Source organism: Hemiscyllium ocellatum, chromosome 21 (genome assembly GCF_020745735.1).
Source record: "Hemiscyllium ocellatum isolate sHemOce1 chromosome 21, sHemOce1.pat.X.cur, whole genome shotgun sequence".
NCBI lineage: Eukaryota > Metazoa > Chordata > Chondrichthyes > Orectolobiformes > Hemiscylliidae > Hemiscyllium > Hemiscyllium ocellatum.
In genome coordinates this window covers 38,391,143-38,409,786 of record NC_083421.1, presented here as the reverse complement: position 1 = coordinate 38,409,786, position 18,644 = coordinate 38,391,143, and the positions used below count along the sequence as shown (strand labels likewise).

At 40.6% G+C, this 18,644-nt stretch overlaps 1 protein-coding gene across 1 annotated transcript in view; it reads left to right on the top strand.

Moving 5' to 3' along the window:
* Positions 1-18,644, top strand: part of whrna (whirlin a) — a 214,773-nt gene that overhangs the window by 72,996 nt on the left and 123,133 nt on the right. Inside the window, exon 5 of the mRNA XM_060841026.1 lies at positions 17,208-17,333. Within this exon, the coding sequence (XP_060697009.1) occupies positions 17,208-17,333 (126 nt within the window). The remainder of the gene's footprint in view (positions 1-17,207; positions 17,334-18,644) is intronic.

Here is an 18,644-nt window from a genome sequence, read left to right as displayed (position 1 = left end):
GAATATACATTGGTAAGGAAAGGATTTGAAGTTTTCTCAGAGAAAGGAAAGTTTCTGAGAATATTGCTCAATAGCTCATGCATTGTCAGTCCTCCGTGGTAAGGAATTCCTCATGTACATTGCCCTCTGAGAGAAGACATTCCTCCTCATATCTGTATAAATATGTGACCCCTTATTGTGAGATTGTGCCCTCTGGCCCTGGACTCTACCACAAGGTTAATCAGCCTTTCTCTATCTGTATATCACCTCTCATTCTTCTGTAGTTTGAGTTTGGAATGACTCAGTCATGTTCCTTAGGGGTGTGTGCACACTGCCTCTTAACATGGCTTGAATTTAACAGCCTCAGCTGGAGAGATCATAGGGCCAACTATATGAAAAGTGGGGGAGGCAACAAAATTCATCTCATCAAATTCAGAAGTTGAGTGTGAAGTATGTTATTGGAACAGAATAAGAAGGGTTTTATCTGCACCTACTAAAAGTGTATCTGGTCTGAAAGCATTGAATGTTTGTATTGTGTGCCAAGCATGGAAGAACTTTCACTTCTGCATCACTTGACTTTCCTTACTGTGATTTGCAAGAGAATAGAATAAAATAGAATATTTATTGAAGTATCAGTGTTGGGCTCTTTGAAAGCTGTATGATGAGTAGAGAGGTGAGTGGAAAGATTTCTTTCACCCAATCTAATAACCTCACTGATCATTCCTAGAAATTGGTGCCTATTGAGAAAGCAATATAATCACAGATAGAACTGTGGCCTCCTAGGACTGTTTGATTGTGTTTTATTCAGTTATTGGCTGAACCATGTGGCTGAGGTAGATCTCCCAGATGTTTTATAGTCAATCTAGGCAACATTAAAATATTCAATTGGCCTTTGAAGTCATGGTGAAGAAATAGATGAATTTTGAATATTCTTCCTCCTGTAGACTATTCAGTGATCAATTCCAGTTAGAAATCAGTGTCTGTGAAGACTAAGTAACAAATAAATTAGCTCTCTTGCTTACAGTTTAATAGCACATGCCCAACTATTGTCTTATGAACATATGAATTTCAAACCGGAATGAGCCACTCAGCCTTCCCAAATTTCATAGGATCTTGTATGTTTCAGTGAGGTCAACTCTTACTTTTTTAAGATCCTGAGGCTACAAGTCCAGCCAGTCTAACCTTTCCTTGTAAGCCAATTAGTGCACGCCAGATATTAATCTGGTGAGTGTTCTCCAATCTGCTTTCAATGCATCACGTCCTTCCTTAAATAAGGAGACCAATACTGTTTACAATACTCCAGATGTGGTCTCATCAATGTCTTATAGAGCTCCATACTTTTTATATTCAATTCTCCTTGCAGTAAATAATAATAGTCTATTAGTTTCCTAATTCCTTGCTGTACTTGCATACATCCTTTTGTGATTGAAGCACAAGGACACCCGTATCCCTTGATATCTCAAGTCCAGTGACTCTGCCTTCTCCCCACAGATACTGCCAGACATGCCAGTAATTTTTATTTTTGATTCAGATCTCCACCATCCACATATCTTTGTTTTATTCCCTCTACATCTCAGAGCTCTGCAATCTCTCAGCATTTAGATAACGTGCTCATTATTCCTGCCAAAGTGGACAATTTCACACTTTCCCACATTGTGATCCACTGGCCAAATCTTTTCTGGTCACTTCAGCTATCTATAAGCCTTTGTAGCCTCCTTATTTCCTTTTCACGAGTTAATTTCCTACCTATCTTTGTGACATCAGCAAATTTGGCAACCATATCTTCTGCCCCTTCATCAAATCATTTTTATAAGTTGTGAACAATTGAGATTCCAGCACTGATCTCTGTGGCATGCATTTTTATATCAAGCCAACCTGAAAAAAAACATTTATGGTTACTCTCTGTTCCCTGTTAGCTAGCCAATCGTCTGTCCATGTCAATATGTTACCTCTACTCCATGGGTTTTTACTTTCCATAATAATCTTCGATGTGGCCTTTCTGGAAATAATAAGTCTGCCAGTTCCCTTTTACCCTCAGCACATGTTACTTCTTCAAAGAAGTTCAATGTATTAGACAAACATGATTTCCCTTTCACAAAGCCATGTTGACGCTGCCAAATTACCTGAATTCTTCTGAGTGCCCTACTATAACATGTAGCGTCTAGCATTTTATCCATGACAGATGTTAAACTAACTGGCCTGTAGTTTCTTGCTCTCTGTCTCACTCACATTTTGAACTAAAGAACGACATTTTCTATCTTCCAATTTAATGGAATCTTCCCCAAATTTAGGAAATTTTGAATAATTAAAACTAACATGTCCACTGTCTCATTAGCCACTTCTTTTTGACCCTAGGGTGAAATGCATCAACACACATAGACTTATCAGCCACATATAAATGATCATGATATGGAGATGCCAGTGTTGGACTGGGGTGTACAAACTTAAAAATCACACAACACCAGGTTTAATTGGAAGCACTAGCTTTCAGCGCTGTTCCCTCATCAGATGGTTCATCAAGCACCTGATGAAGGAGCAGTGCTCTGAAAACATAAATGCAACTGACTTGGTACCAGTTCCCTGGTGACTTCAATTTTCATGAGTTCCTTCTTCTTTTCATTTCATGGTGGGATATCACTTGTATTCCTGTGGTGAAGGCCAATGTAAAATATCCATTCAATTCATCTGACACCTCCTTCTTTTTCACTATTAATTCACCGTTTCATTTTTCATAGGACTAATGCTTTGTTGGTTATTGCCTCAGCTTTATGTCAAGAGTAATGCTCGTTTTGGAAAAGTAATAGGTTGCCTGCCCCTCTAGAACTGCTCCTCAGCACTAAGTTATGATCTTTGATGGGGAGAGAATAGTATAAATACGCAAATAGAATGCAGTGAAAGAGAATCCACAAGGACAAAGACCAAAGTATTGGATCAGTGACAAAGGAAAGTTGAAAAAAGGATTGTGGCTATTAGTGAACATGGGGAGAACCTGGAAACACAGGCTTGAACCACGGAGCTTTGCTCAGGAATTAGTTCTTTAATTTGATTGCTCTGACAGAATGGATCAACTACCGTATAGACTTATGTAAAAGAGAAATTTTTTAGACTTCTTTTAAGGTTAAATTTATGGGGTCGATTATTACATGGATACTACTTCAATGGGGCTGAAATTCATACTACAGTCCAAAATACCGTATCATTAGCAGAAGCCCAATTGATCTCGAAACGAATATCTGTTACTTTTGAAGAACTAAGGTTGACCTTTACATGAGATATAGGGAAAATTCCGGATTGCTTTGCCAAAATTAGGGGTTGGCTTTTACATGAGATCAACTTTTACTCAAGTATGTACAGTATTTGCTGTTGGTGAAGAGGTGAAAAGAACCAGTGAGCACCAATTTAAAGAGACAGACAAAAGAATCAAAAAGGTCATTAACTTACAAAATAGCGAATGGTGTGGACAGAGTTGTCGTTGGGAAGATGTTTCCATTGGCAGGAGAGACCAGGACCTGAGGGCACAGCCTTAGAGTAAAGGGAAGACCCTTTAAGCAGAGATGAGGAGAAATGTCTTCAGCCAGAGGCTGGTGAATCTGTGGAATTCATTGCTACAGAAGACTGTGGAGGTCAGGTTGTTGAGTGTGTTTAAAGCAGAGATAGCTAAGTTCTTGATTGCCAATGGGCTTAAAGGTTATGGGGAGAAAGCGGGAAAACGGGATTGAAAAACCTATCAGCCATGACTGAATGGCAGAGCAGACTTGATGGGCTGAATGGCCCAATTTCTGCTCCGATGTCTTATGGTCTTATGGACATGAGGAAAACCTTTCCTTCATTCAAACAATGATCAGAAAAGGAACCAGTTGCGTCAGAAATGTGGTGGAGGCAGTTATACCCGTTGCCTTGAAATTGAATTTGTTGATTTTCTGAGGACAACACATTGCAGAGTTGTGTCGAAAAGGCAGGAAAGTGAGTCTGGCTAAGTGGCTCTTACAGTGAGCTGCAATGTACATGAATGGCAAAATGGTCTTCTCCTACATTGTAACCATGCTATGATTCTAAACAAGGAATTATCGTAGAAAAGGAAAGTTGGTTAAAAACATCAGGAGTAAACCTGTCTATTACACTTTAATTCAGGGACGATTCTAACTTGAGCTTTTCATCAGTCATGATTTCCAAAATAGCTCAATACTGTTGCTTTGCTCATTGATAAATTCCTCCTGCTCAATGTTGTGAGTCCACAATAATTTGTTAGTTATTTTTCCGACTCCTATCCCTAGCCCACTGTGTTTTTTTTTGAGGTGGTTCTGTTACCAGCTGTTTGAGATTTTGTGAAACTTGTCAATCCCATGTTTGTGAAATGTCTGATGACCAACGGAAATGTGATACTTAATGGAGGGGAGTTAGGAATATACATACTTTTTGAGGTCAAGGACCTTTCAAATGACAAACTTGCCAATGAGATCTCAAATCTCATATTCGACTTGAAAATCTGATTCTCAAATGTTCAGCTGCCAGTCTGTCACTGAACTGAACATAAAATGGGTGATCTGTCACTTGGAACTAGAGAATAACTGCAAACCAGTAATCTAATCTTATATGGAACATACTGATTAACTTTGCAGTTTTGACTAGACACCCCTAAGTAGTCCTGGGCACATGTGATCTTGGCTGAGTCAACATGCACCTCAGTTCTCTGGAATTTTGCATTTGTAAAGAACACTGTTCAGCAGACACAGTACGCTGTGCATATCATGCAAATAGATATTCTGGAGTATAGATTTTTCAGTGTCTTAGGTTTGACACCAATTAAGCATAGTGGTGGTTTCTTTACATGTCAAAGATCTCACAGACCACTAATTTACTCTTTCTTATGTACTGTCCACAAGTCACAGCACAGGGGAATTGTGTGGCTGCAAGGATGTTAGAAGCGCAGGATGCCAAAACTCCATATTTTCTCTAACTAAATAAATAAAATATTGCCATGCATCATTTGCCATTTTAATAGACTGAATTCTTCTGCGGTGAGTACTGACACGTTATAACTTTAAGCTGAACTGTCAATATTTATTACTGTTTTCAGAAAGAAATGATGACATGCGTTTCATGATTATTAGTTTAGATGTTGTGATCATTACATTTTTATGAGTCTTTTATGAGTGTTGTGTGTCCTTATTCTAATGCAAATAAGAATAGTTCACTCATCTGCCAATGTCTGTGAGGTGCAATGGTGACAGTGTAAGGGACATCGTATATGGAAAGAATGATAAACTCAATGAGTTAGAAAGAAAACACTGTACAATTGATGAAATATTCATGGTTACCATAGCGAAGCTGCTTTAGCTTCGGAAAAAAGTCCACACTTGGAATTTTTATTTTCTTCCTGTTTTCTCTGAAGTTTAACCTTAAAATCACTAATATGATTGTCCACATTGGATTTCTCAATAAAATGTCAGAAGGTACTGTGTAATGAACCACCAGAAAAATAGTTAAAAATAAGTGACAACCACAACAAGATATAAGCAAATCTGTTATTGGATTCAATGCTGTAGTAAGCGATAAGCAAATCTCACATGGCAGTGTCTACCTCACTAGTATACTGTATAAAACAATGACCATTAATGTTGTCTGTCCTTTTTCATTAAGAGTTATGGCTTCAACTGTTTGTGCAATGCAAATGTTCTTAAAGGTCAAGATTATCATTGCCTAAACAACAACCAGTTTATTGTTATATGTTCATTTTTAAAACCTGTTTAACGGAGTTTATAAAAATGAATTATATTCTTATAGTGCCTTTCGCAACCTCCCAAAGTACTTTACAATCAATGAAATATATTTGAAGAGTAAACACTGCTGTAAAGTCAGCAAAATGGCAGCTAACATATGTGGAAAAAATTCCCAGAATCAGCAATGAAATAAGTTTCTTCACATTTTCACAGAGTGTGGGTGTCACTAACTGGACCAGCAATTATTGCCCATCTCTTCTTGCCCTTGAGAAGGTGGTTGTGAGCCTTCTTGAACTGTTGCTGTCCATTTGGTATGGGTTGACCCACAATGTCATGAGGACGAGAGCCTCAGAAGTTTGACCCAGTGACACTGAAGGAATGCCAATAGATTTTCAACTCTGGAAATTCAGTAACTTGGAGGGGACCTTGCAGATACTAGTGTTTCTGTGTATCTGCTGCCCTTGTCTGTCCAGATGGAAGTGGTCATGGGTTTGGAAGGTGGTAGCTAAGGAGGATTGGTGAATTTCTGTCATACATCTTGTTGATTTTTTTCTTAGAACAGATTCCATACCATTTGGAAACAGGCCCTTCAGTCCAACAAGTCCAGACCGACCCTCCGAAGAGTAACCCACCCAGAACCATTCCCCTACCCTATATTAACGCCTGATGAATGCACCTATCACTGTGGGCAACTTAGCATGGTCAATTCACCTGATCTTCACATCGTTGGATTGTGGGAGGAAACCGGAGCACCCAGAGGAAACCCACGCAGACACAGGGAGAATGTGCAAACTCCACACAGACAGTCACTCGAGGTGGAATCACACCTGGGTCCCTGGCACTGTGAGGCAGTAGTACTAACCACTGAGCCACCATGCTACCTCCGTTGATGATACGCACTGTTGCTCCATCGGTGGTGGAGGGACTGAATGTCTGTGAATGTGGTGCCAATCAAGGCAGCTTCTTTGTCCTGAGTAGTATCAAGTTTCTTGAGTTTTGGAGCTGCATTCATCCAGCCAAGTGGGGGTTATCGCATTTCACTCCTGACTTATGCTTTGTAGATGGTGGACAGTCTTTGAGGTGTTAGAAGGTGAGTTACTCACTGTAGGATTCCTAGCCTCTGACCTGTTCTGGTAGTCACTGAATTTATATGGCTAGTCCAGTTCAGTTTCTGCTCAATAGTAACCGCCAGGATGTTGATAGTGGGGAATTCAGTGATGGCAATGTTATTGAGTGTCAGTGGGTGAAGGTTGAATTCTCTCTTGTTAAAGATGGTCATTGCCTGGCATTTGTGAAGTGTGAAATTTGCTTGCTATTTGTCAGCCCAGATCTGGATATTGTTCAGTTCCTGCTGCACTTGGGATTGACCACTCGATGAGATTGTGTGTTTTAAATAAATCAAAGAACTGCAGATACCAGAAACAAAAACAGACATTGTTGGAGAAAATCAGCTGGTCTGGCAATATCTGTGGAGAGAAAGCAGAGTTAACTTCCATTGACACTTCTTCAGATCGATTCTCTGAAGAGAACCCGAAACACTGGCTCTGTTTTCTCTCGACAGATGCTGCCAGTCCTGATGAGTTTCTCCAGTACTTTCTGTCTTTGCATCTGTTTTTAATTGTGGGTTAAGGGTTAACTATTGAGCAGGACATGGTGCTCTTTCTCGAAATGGAATCATTAAGTCTAGTAGAGGTAAGAGACAGAACTCCCTCAGAAAAGCATAGTACTTGAATCCGAGAAGAAAAAGCAGTTAAACTGGACAATGAAACATAGAACGTTGAAAAGTGTGGCACTGGAAAAGCACAGCAGGTCAAGCGGCATCTGAGGAGCAGGAGAATTGACGTTTTGGGCATAAGCCCTTCATCAGCAATGTGGAGGGGGTGGAGAAGGGGGCTGAGAGATAAATAGAAGTGGGCGTGGGAAGGTAGCTGGGAAGACGATAGGTAGATGCAGGTGGGGGATGATGGTGATAGGGCGGAGCAGAGGGTGGAGCAGATGGGAGGGAAGGAAGATGGACAGGGAGGTCAGTTCAAATCTGATTGGTGTTTTCAGTTAGACCAGTATGTTTCACTTAGCAGTATTAATGGTTATCTCACGTTTCCTTCATGAATATAAACATGGATTATGTATTCAAGGATTGGAGTGGGTTTAGTCTCATGGGTTTCTGACACAGAGACAAGACTGCTATCTCTGAATCACAGTTTAGAGCTTACTGCACCAACAGTGAGAATGATGATTGACACCAATAGATCTGAAATATATTAAAGTCACTTATACAAGATGTGAATAGGCAGGTGACCTGCTCTATAGAGAGGACCAGCTCAGAATCAATTCCTTTATTAATTCCCTAAGGACTGTGCTGCAGAATGGTGAAGCTTCATGTATTTAGTTCAAGGGGAACACTTATGTTGACTCAGCTGGCTGTATATTTAACTCAGCGCATTGTGAGACCTTGCTGACCATTCCTTTTCTAATCCTAAAACTTAAAGGCTCCGCAGTCAGTTCCAAGTCCTGGATTTTCCTGATCACCCCTTTAAATATTTATTTCTTTGGATCTGCTTGCATTTATTGGATTCCACCTCAAAGTAGTCTTGTTTTTTTTTACAATGAAGGTGTTCTATAAAGTTATTGTAAATTGAACAACTGGTTAATTGTTTAGCCTGGAATCCCATCACACTTTTCAAACTAAGGGTGGCATCATCATTTTCTTATCAAGAAATTTAAATGTAATTATTTTCTACCTGTTTAACACTGAAGTATTGTCACTGAACAGATGTCTTTGATAGTCTGCACAGCCACTTTCGTATATTGTGTTAATGATGCCCTGGCAGAGATAGACACCCACAGGTTAGGTGCAGACCAGCTCAAAGTCACCTGATAGTGATTTTCTTTTACCATTTCATTATTTTCTGTGACGTGCTCTGGAGGAATGAAGTCAGTTTTAGTACAGCTTATTATCTTTTTAAATCCTGTCTCCCAGCACCCCCACACAGAGATCTGTACAATAATTTATCATGGCTAAATTGGAGAAAGGACAATTTTGACGGTATTAGGCAAGAACTTTCAAAAGCTGATTGGAGACAGATGTTCGCAGGTAAAGGGACGGCTGGAAAATGGGAAGCCTTCAGAAATGAGATAATAAGAATCCAGAGAAAATATATTCCTGTCAGGGTGGAAGGGAAGGCTGGTAGGTATAGGGAATGCTGGGTGATGAAAGAAATTGAGGGTTTGGTTAAGAAAAAGAAGGAAGCATATGTCAGGTACACAGAGGATAGATCGAGTGAATACTTAGAAGCGTATAAAGAAAGTAGGAGTATACTTAAGAGGGAAATCAGGAGGGCAAAACGGGGACATGAGATAGCTTTGGCATATAGAATTAAGGAGAATCCAAAGGGGTTTTACAAATATATTAAGGACAAAAAGGTAACGAGGGAGAGAATAGTGCCCCTCAAAGATCAGCAAGGTGGCCTTTGTGTGGAGCCACAGAAAGTGGGGGAGATACTAAATGAATATTTTGCATCAGTATTTACTGTGGAAAAGGATATGGAAGATATAGACTGTAGGGAAATAGATGGTGACATCTTGCAAAATGTCCAGATTACAGAGGAGGAAGTGCCGGATGTCTTGAAATGGTTAAAGGGGAATAAATCCCCAGGACCTGATCAGGTGTACCCGAGAACTCTGTGGGAAGCTAGAGAAGTGATTGCTGGGCCTCTTGCTGAGATATTTGTATCATCGATAGTCACAGGTGAAGTGCCGGAAGACTGGAGGTTGGCTAACGTGGTGCCACTGTTTAAGAAGGGTAGTAAGGACAAGCCAGGGAACTATAGACCAGTGAGCGTGACCTCGGTGGTGGGCAAGTTGTTGGAAGGAATCCTGAGGGACAGGATAAACATGTATCTGGAAAGGCAAGGACTGATTTGGGATAGTCAACATTGCTTTGTGCATGGGAAATCATGTCTCACAAACTTGATTGAGTTTTTGATGAAGTAACAAAGAAGATTGATGAGGGCAGAGCAGTAGATGTAATCTATATGGACTTCAGTAAGGCGTTTGACAAGGTTCCCCATGGGAGACTGATTAGCAAGGTTAGATCTCATGGAATACATGGGGGAACTAGCCATTTGGATACAGAACTGGCTCAAATGTAGAAGACAGAGGGTGGTGGTGGAGGGTTGTTTTTTAGATTGGAGGCCTGTGACCAGTGGAGTGCCACAAGGATCAGTGCTGGGCCCTCTATGTTTTGTCATTTATACAAATGATTTGGATGCGAGCAGAAGAGGCACAGATAAATGTGAGGTGCTGCATTTTAGGAAAGCAGGTAAGGTCCTAGGGAGTGTTGATGAACAAAGAGACCTTGGAGTGCAGGTCCATAGCTCCTTGAAAGTGGAGTCGCAGATAGATAGGATAGTGAAGAAGGTGTTTGGTATGCTTTTCTTTATTGGTCAGAGTATTGAGTACAGGAGTTGGGAGGTCGTGTTGCGGCTGTGCAGGACATTGATGAGGCCACTGTTGGAATATTGCGTGCAATTCTGGTCTCCTTCCTATCGGAATGATGTTGTGAAACTTGAAATGACTCAGAAAAGCTACAGGTAGAGGCTAAACAGTCTGGGGCTGTTTTCCCTGGAGTATCGGAGGCTGAGGGCTGACCCTGTAGGGGTTTACAAAATTATGAGGGGCATGGACAGGATAAATAGGCAAAGTCTTTTCCCTAGAGTTGGAGAGTCCAGAATTAGAGGGCATAGGTTTAGGGTGAGAGGGGAAAGATATAAAAGAGACCTAAGGGTCAACTTTTTCACGCAGAGGGTAGTACATGTATGGAATGAGCTGCCAGAGGATGTGGTGGAGGCTGGTACAATTGCAACATTTAAGAGGCATTTGGATGAGTATATGAATCGGAAGGGTTTGGAGGGATATGGGCCGGGTGCTTGCAGGTGGGACTAGATTGGGTTGGGATGGACGGGTTGGACCGAAGGGTCTGTTTCCATGCTGCACATCTCTATGACTCTATGACTGCAATTCAATTTTTCCACTATGCTCGGATAGTGTGGCATGTAAAGTTGAATGATGGCTGAAAATGAGTTAATAGATCCCCAGTACAGGATTACCCCTTTGCACATGGATGCTACTGCAATACTCATGGTGCCTATTATGTAAATGATCACAGATGGCAGTCAGGGCTAAGAGGATGACTGATAGAACGAGGAAGGGTCGCAAAGTCATAAAAGGATAGCAAGAGTTCAAGCTCAGTGGCACTACCTGATGGCCAAGGTGTATACGTAAACTGGATGCACAGTCTGACTGTAGCAGGAGCTGGAAGTCATTCTAAAACTGATTCTCGTCAGGGAAAGACAGGAGGATGGTGCAAGATGGCTGACAGTGTACATCAAGCTTTTCTGATGATGTGTTGGGGTCATAGTGCAGGAGTTAGCAAAGAGGAGAGATCTCATCCATCCACCAATGTCCAGGAGGTCTTCCACACAAAGTTTATGAAGAAAAAAAGGATCAGCTTAGATGCTGACACTGACAATAACCTCGAGGTGGAGTCTGCACACAGTGAGTGACCTGCATCCGTGGTTGACTCATGTGGCAGTTCAGCAGAGGGTAAGGTTATTCAGTTTCAGCTGCAAATATTAATGTAGTGGCAGAGGTCTGATGCAGAAGACATCTGATGTTTATCCACAATAAGATTCTGCAAGCCTGACAGAAGATCTATAGTCAATGCCAAGCTCCACAGAGGGGTCTGGCAATGATTTGTCACAGGGCTTTGAGAAGAAATTGGAGTCCTTCTTTCTGAGTGTGGAAATGGTGTCCAGTTTCAAGCCTCACAGGCTAATCAGGTCCTACTAATCCTAGGGTCATCACAAAAGTTAAAGATTTATCAAAGTTGGCATTCATATAATCATAAAAAATCTAACCTCCTTATAAAACTCCCTCAGCTTATCCATACAGACAATCAGAGACAGATGAAAAAAGAATGTTGGTGTCAGGGATGGAGGGAAAAATCTAGGAAAGCAGTTTATTGGTCTCTGTTCACATGGTTTGCTGGGATGATCCTCTTGTTTTGTCAGGCCTTGCTGACCCTTGATCGCGCTTTTTGCCTGCACCAAATTGGCAGATTTCAGTGAAAACGTCCTTAATGAAGCAGCAAGGTCTACACAATGTTCCTCACTGAGGTTCAGGTAGGTGAATGTGTTCCTGAATACTCTGGGCAGATTGTGTCTACTGCTAAGGATCCTATCCCCCTCCACCATCAGTTTGTCCTGTTCTGTGTCATTTCTGCTTATTCTCCGTGACAGGCTGTAATTGAATGGGCATGCAATGTGTCCATGCCTGCTGCCATACCTGTAAGCTTCAAACAGCAACTTCAATCAACTCTAGAAATAATGAAGCACCCTGACAAATTGCAGAGCCAGTAGAGATGAACCCTCAGATCTATTTACCCGGTGCAAGTGGGCAGTCTTTCCTGCTGCTGATAGCATGTGTGCGATCATGGTTAAGAAAGACTGTGAAGTAATAAGCTCAAAGGTGTCTGTTCAGTGTTTGACACTAATTGACCGCTGCTTTGCCAAATCATGTACCTCCAGTCAATGCTCCCCAAATGGTATGTGGTGTGGTCAGACTGTGGAGTTGGTGTGTGCGTGCTGTCGACACCATCTTGGAAGTAAAATAGCACAAGTAGCCCTGTCAAACTGAGCACAATAGAATCCAGTCTCTAGCCGGGGAATCTGAATTCCAGTGTGGTAGGAGCAAAGTCATTAATAGTTTCTCTGCCTGTATATGCAGAAACTGATAATGCTCCTATTATACCCTTTACCCTTCTGCAATGGAATTAAGTAAAATGTACCTTTGACATGACCATTATGATTTGAAATGCAATATTTTACAGGGCACTGCTAATGAGCATTTGACAGACAAATCACCAAAAGATTAACACTACTCTGTGTGCTAATAATAGAGGAGAAGCCATTTGAAATGGTCTTAACATCCTAGTACAGAATTTTTAAAAAACTGACACGTAAAGAGCCGCAGGCTAATTAAGAACACACAGCACAAATCTGTGAAAGGCAATGAATATTTGCAAAATTTAAAGGGTTCTTGGAAGGCAGTAAAACTATTGATAAAGGAATAGCAAGGATATTCTGAACTTTGATTTTCAAGAGGTGTTCATTAAGAAGTGTTCTGCAAAGGACTGTTGCTGATGAGACTGAAATATTAAAGCCAATGTGACAGAGACAGGAGTAAAGATGAGCCTTACAGAGTTTGTGATCAGGGTGGCTGTAGTAGTAGGGATCCAGTGATTGGAAGGGTGTGTAGGGTTCACATTTACTGTCAACATGGTGGTCAGCAATCAAAAGTAGATGGACGATCACTGAGAATTTCAGTCATGGAGAATGACCTTATCAAATGGAGTAGGAAACAAATTTATTTGACAGGCAGTGAGATCACACTCCTGGCCCAAAAGCAGTGCTGAAGAAGCACTTACTTTTTCCATGTGAAAGTTCTCATATTGTCTTGTATAAATAACAAATACCTTGGGTTTGTTTGTTGGATAGAGTCAAACTCCAATGTATGTTTGTTATTTTTATATGCTGCTGTACAGAACTGAACTGCTTTCGTGACTATGTATGTGTGTAAAGATATCTTTATAAATAAAGTATGTCTTTGAAATAAAAAAAGTTCTCATCTCCCTTAAACTCTCAGCTTTCCCAAGAGCTGGAAGACCTGACTGACCTGCATCACAGTTGGAAAACAGAGAGAATCAGTTGCCTTAAGATTTTTAAAGAAATATATTTTAAAGAGATATTAAAAAGAGTTACCTACCCCCTGTGAGCAGGATGAATGTTTATTCCCACCCACACCTCTCCTATTCAATTACATTTAAACCAGTAATAGGTGGGTTTGGGCCAGGATTTGAAATTATTAAATTGTCAACATTTGATGTGAGATGGAATACTCCCTACTTGCTGAGTGAGTGCTGCTCCAGCAACAGTCAAGAACCTTGACACTAACCAGGACAAAATGCCCGCTATATTGGCATCAAATTCACAAACCGTGTGTATTATTTATAAAATACACTGCAGAAATTCTCCAACTGTCCGTGGACAGCACCTTCCAAATACACAGGTACTTCCACCTAGACAGATAAGGGCAGCTGATACGTGAGAACACCATAAACCTGCAGATTCCCTTCCAAGTCACTCACTAACCTGATTTGAAAGTATATTGCTGTTTGTTCACTGTTGCTGTGTCACAATCCTGGAATTCCCTCCCTAAAGGCCTTGTGGGTTTATTACACCAACTGAACTGCAGTGGTTCAAGAACACAAATCACCCCACCGCAGCTAGGGAGGGCAATAAATACTGGCACAACCAGTGATGCCCACATTCCTGAGGTAATTAAAAAAATGAACTTGACCTAAACTCACCCATTCTTGAAGAATAAAATTCATTTCTCTCTCTCTCTCTCTCTCTGTTGGTTAACCTGCTGATTGTTTCCACAATTTTTATTTCAGATTTTCTGCATCTGTATTATTTTCCTTTAGTTTCAGTTGGTTGGATAGGTGGATATAAGATGAAATTGAATTAAAAGAGTGATATGGAGTGTTGCAACTGAACCTTAAGAAATATAAAGGACTAAGGGTTCAGATACATGCACAAAAAGGGCAAGTTAAATTGAGAAAAATAACTTTTAAAATCCTAGATTAGGGCAGGACAGAAGGAGGCCATTTGGCCCATTGGGTCATCTGGGATTCTCTTTTGAACAGATAGTCGCTATAATCCAGATAGTCATATTTCCCCTGCTTATAGTTCAGATCTTGACAATGTTTCTTCTCAGTCAAGGATTGATTCAATTCTTTTTGGAAGGCTGCTTTGAATTTGTCTCCACCATCCATTTGCATTAGACCATGCATTTCAAGTCCTAACGGTATGGATTTCATGGCTTTGTAAACAATTTCAAAACCCAATAACTTAATGCCAGACCTCTCCATGCTATTTGTTAAGCCTGGTTAGAATTTTGTGACTAGTTGTAACTGTTCTATTTTACATAGTATTGAAAGGCAGTGCTTGGAGGTGTTACCAGGGATAAGGGGTTTTTTTTAAAATGAAAAGAGACAGGAGAAATTAGGGCCGCTGTTCATTTTAAAAGACAAGGTTCATTGATCTGATAAAGATATTTAGAATTATGAAGTTTTAACAAGGTAAATAAGGAAAAAATGTTTCCCCTGGTTAGTGAAACTAATAAAAAAACCAAAAAATTACAATTGGTGCTTTATTGCCAAAACAATGCTAAATGAGGTTAGGAGAATTGTTTTTTTGAGGGGAAGCTTTTGGGTGTGGAACATTCCACGGGAACTCATCAAGGTCTTAAAGCTGAAGTCAATAAATATTTTAAAAGATAAACTTAAAAGATATATTACAAGGTCTGGGGAATTGGGGTGAGATAAGGGATATGTTTTTCAGTTTGATGGCACTAGCAGGTTATGCAAAATAGTTTTGTAATCTTTCTGGGATAAGGTAGATGCAGTTACAGTGATAATGTTTAAAAAACATTTGGATAAGTACATGAATAGGAAAGGTTTGGAGGGATATGGGCCACATGTAGGCACATCAAACTGGTTTAGTTTCAGAACATGGTCGGCGTTGATTAGTTGGACCAAAGGGCCTGTTTCCATGCTGTATGATTCTGTGACTCTAATGCTATCTCTGATCAGTCATTTTGGATCGGCTGCTTTAGATGTGCAGACCACCCACTATTGCTTATTTTACACAAAATAGGTGGCATGGGGTCTCAGTGGTTAGCACTGCTGCCTCACAGTGCCAGGGACCCAGATTCAATTCCAGCCTCGGGTGATTGTGTGGAGTTTGCATATTCTCTCGATATCTGTGTGCGTTTCCTCCGGGTGCTCTGTTTCCTCTCACAATCCAAAGATGTGCAGGTTGGGTGAACTGGACTATGCTAAATTGCCCATAGAGTTCAGGAATGTATAGGTTAGGTGCATTAGTCAGGGGTAAATGGAGAGTAGTAGGGTAAGGGGAATGTGTTGGGGTGGGTTACTGTTCAAAGGGTCAGTGTGTACTTGTTGGGCCAAATGGCTTATTTCCACACTGTAGGGAGTCTATGAAATTTCTATGCAAAAAACGTCTGAAGGTAAAATTATCCCCCTTTGATTGTCACATTTGAAAATTAAATCAAAAAAAGGAGGAGACATTTATAGTTTGGGATTATATTCAGCATGAAATGGTTGGACCGAAGGGTGTGTTTCTATGCTGTATGGCTCTATGACTCTATTAATGAATGTTATTCTGAAGTTTGCTGTTCTATAAGTACCATATAAATACAATTTGTTATACTGCATTAGATGCCAGATATTTATTTAGAATTGTGATGGTCTCAATTCTTGCTTTGAATAATGCAATCAAATTGACAGGGCCCAGGGTTAGAGTTAGCCTCAACATCCAGTAGGTAACAGTGAACACCAACACAAAAGGTGAATTCTAACTGTCTCCTTGTCTTTTTAATTATTTTAATGATGACACTTTATCTTGCCTTGAATTGTTGTATTCTTGTAGTGGGAGAAGGTTAGGCGAATAAAGTAGACCCTGTTCACATACAATAAATTTTCAGGTTAAACTGCACACTTTATATAACGTACGCCTACCTACAAAAAAAAGTAATTGCACAAGCGAATTACATAATTGTCCAAAAAATTCCTAACTTGATGGAAGATTAATTTACTGCACAGATATCACTGTGGATCTTGCAATGCACAGGGAGCTCAAGCTATAAAGTGCATGTACACTGCTCTGAATTACTCTCATTGCCTAACATATGAAATGCTGGCTCCTTTATTATAAAATATGGCTGTTACATTTCACACATACTGGCTGACACTTTGGTAAAATTACCATTTGCTCATGCTGTATGTTTTTGCAACCCTTGCTAATAATTTGGTTGAAGTGGTTGAATACTGGGCTAAGCTTGCACAATCCTATCATTGTGCACTGTGCTATAGTCCAATGGTTAATTTTGTCAAATTTAATTGTTTGGAAGTATATATTTTCAGTTTGTCAATCTGAGAGGCTGAACGAGCCATCAATGGATGATTTGGAATAAAACAGCAGAGGCTTTACTTTTCAAAGGTCTGGGTTTTGCTTCGATTAAGTCCTTTCCCACATATGAAACTGCCATTATCAGTACTCTGGCTTTTAGTCAGAAAATTTGTTTGAGAACACCAAATGTACTGTGCGTGTATTAAGGAGAAGATTAAGCTTAATGACAGCGCTTTTATAATCAAATGGAGTATTCTGGTAGACAAAAGGGCAAGGATACTGAATTTGAGCAGATTATAGTGTAGATTTTCATAACCTGCAAATGGTACATACATCTAGACATAACAATCCATTACCCATCAATATGTTTTCTACAGGTATAGCCAGGCTATTGATAACTGAAATGCCTTTTATTCCACTCTATTCCTTAGTTTTCTGTTTTGCCATTGTGCAGGTAAACCTTGTCCTGGATGATGGGAAGTCATTGGGCTTGATGATCCGAGGTGGTGCTGAATATGCCTTAGGAATTTACATCACGGGAGTGGACCAGGGATCTGCAGCAGAAAGTACAGGCCTGAAGGTACCATTATTTCATGTGCTGATATTTTCAAAGAGAGAATCCCCGCGTATGTGCCTTGTACTGTTGGATGTCTCAAACAGGATTAACTGTTTGCCTATGCTTAAAGGTGTTGCTACAGATGTTAGGTGATAGGTTCAAGCCAATCGAGATCACACTTTATGGTCACTTTTCAAACATTCACACCTGAGAACTGGGTGACATTGGAATGGTTGCACTTAATGCCATCTCCTGGTTCCCTGGGAAAATGATTCTCCATCCCCTCCCTTGGTAATTATTTCACAATTTTTGTTAAACCATCAGACGTTATTAAGAGTTAACCATGTCATGTTTTTTTTAGATTAGACTTACAGTGTGGAAACAGGCCCTTCGGCCCAACAAGTCCACACCGACCCGCCGAAGCGCAACCCACCCATACCCCTACATTTACCCCTTACCTAACACTACGGGCAATTTAGCTTGGCCAATTCACCTAACCCGCACATCTTTGTGACTGTGGGAGGAAACCGGAGCACCCGGAGGAAACCCACGCAGACACGGGGAGAACGTGCGAACTCCACACAGTCAGTCGCCTGAGTCGGGAATTGAACCCAGGTCTACAGGCGCTGTGAGGCAGCAGTGCTAACCACTGTGCCACCGTGCCGCCCAATGTTGGTCTGAACACTCATGTCGATTGAACAGAGTAGGGCTCACAGGCTTCATCTCCCAAAGGACATTACTGAGCGGCTGGGTTTTATCATATTGTAGAAGTATTCATAGATGCTTTATTTTCCCTAGTGACATTTCACGAGATTTATTGATCTGATTTCGTAGCCTGCTGTTGTGTGATATGTATTTCCAATCTCTGCCTTGCTCGGTTTGTATCATAATTACGACACTACTGGTTCTTTTGCAGAATAGAATTTGAGTATTACTGACAGATTTTAAGCCTGACAGGTTGATTCTGATTGGCCAATCTTTGGGATGTTTGCTTGCATACTTGGCATCACACTGGTTCTGAAAATCATTATACGTGACTCATTTGTGTGATAGGCAGAACATCTTGTTCGCCTGGCAGCATCTGGTTAGTGGCAGAGATAGGAATGTAGGCATTACTCCCCAAAGACAAGTGGTTCATATCAAACAGGGAATCCATTTGGCTGTTCAGAACAAGCAAGGTACTGACCGTGTCCAAACAATCTACACTTACAAAACTCACAACACACCTGTCTAACATTCAATGTGATTCTGAAATGGACAATATTTGTTGGATAATTCTGAATATGAGAAGAATCCCACTGACATCCGATTTGGAATCATCAGTCAGGCTCAAGA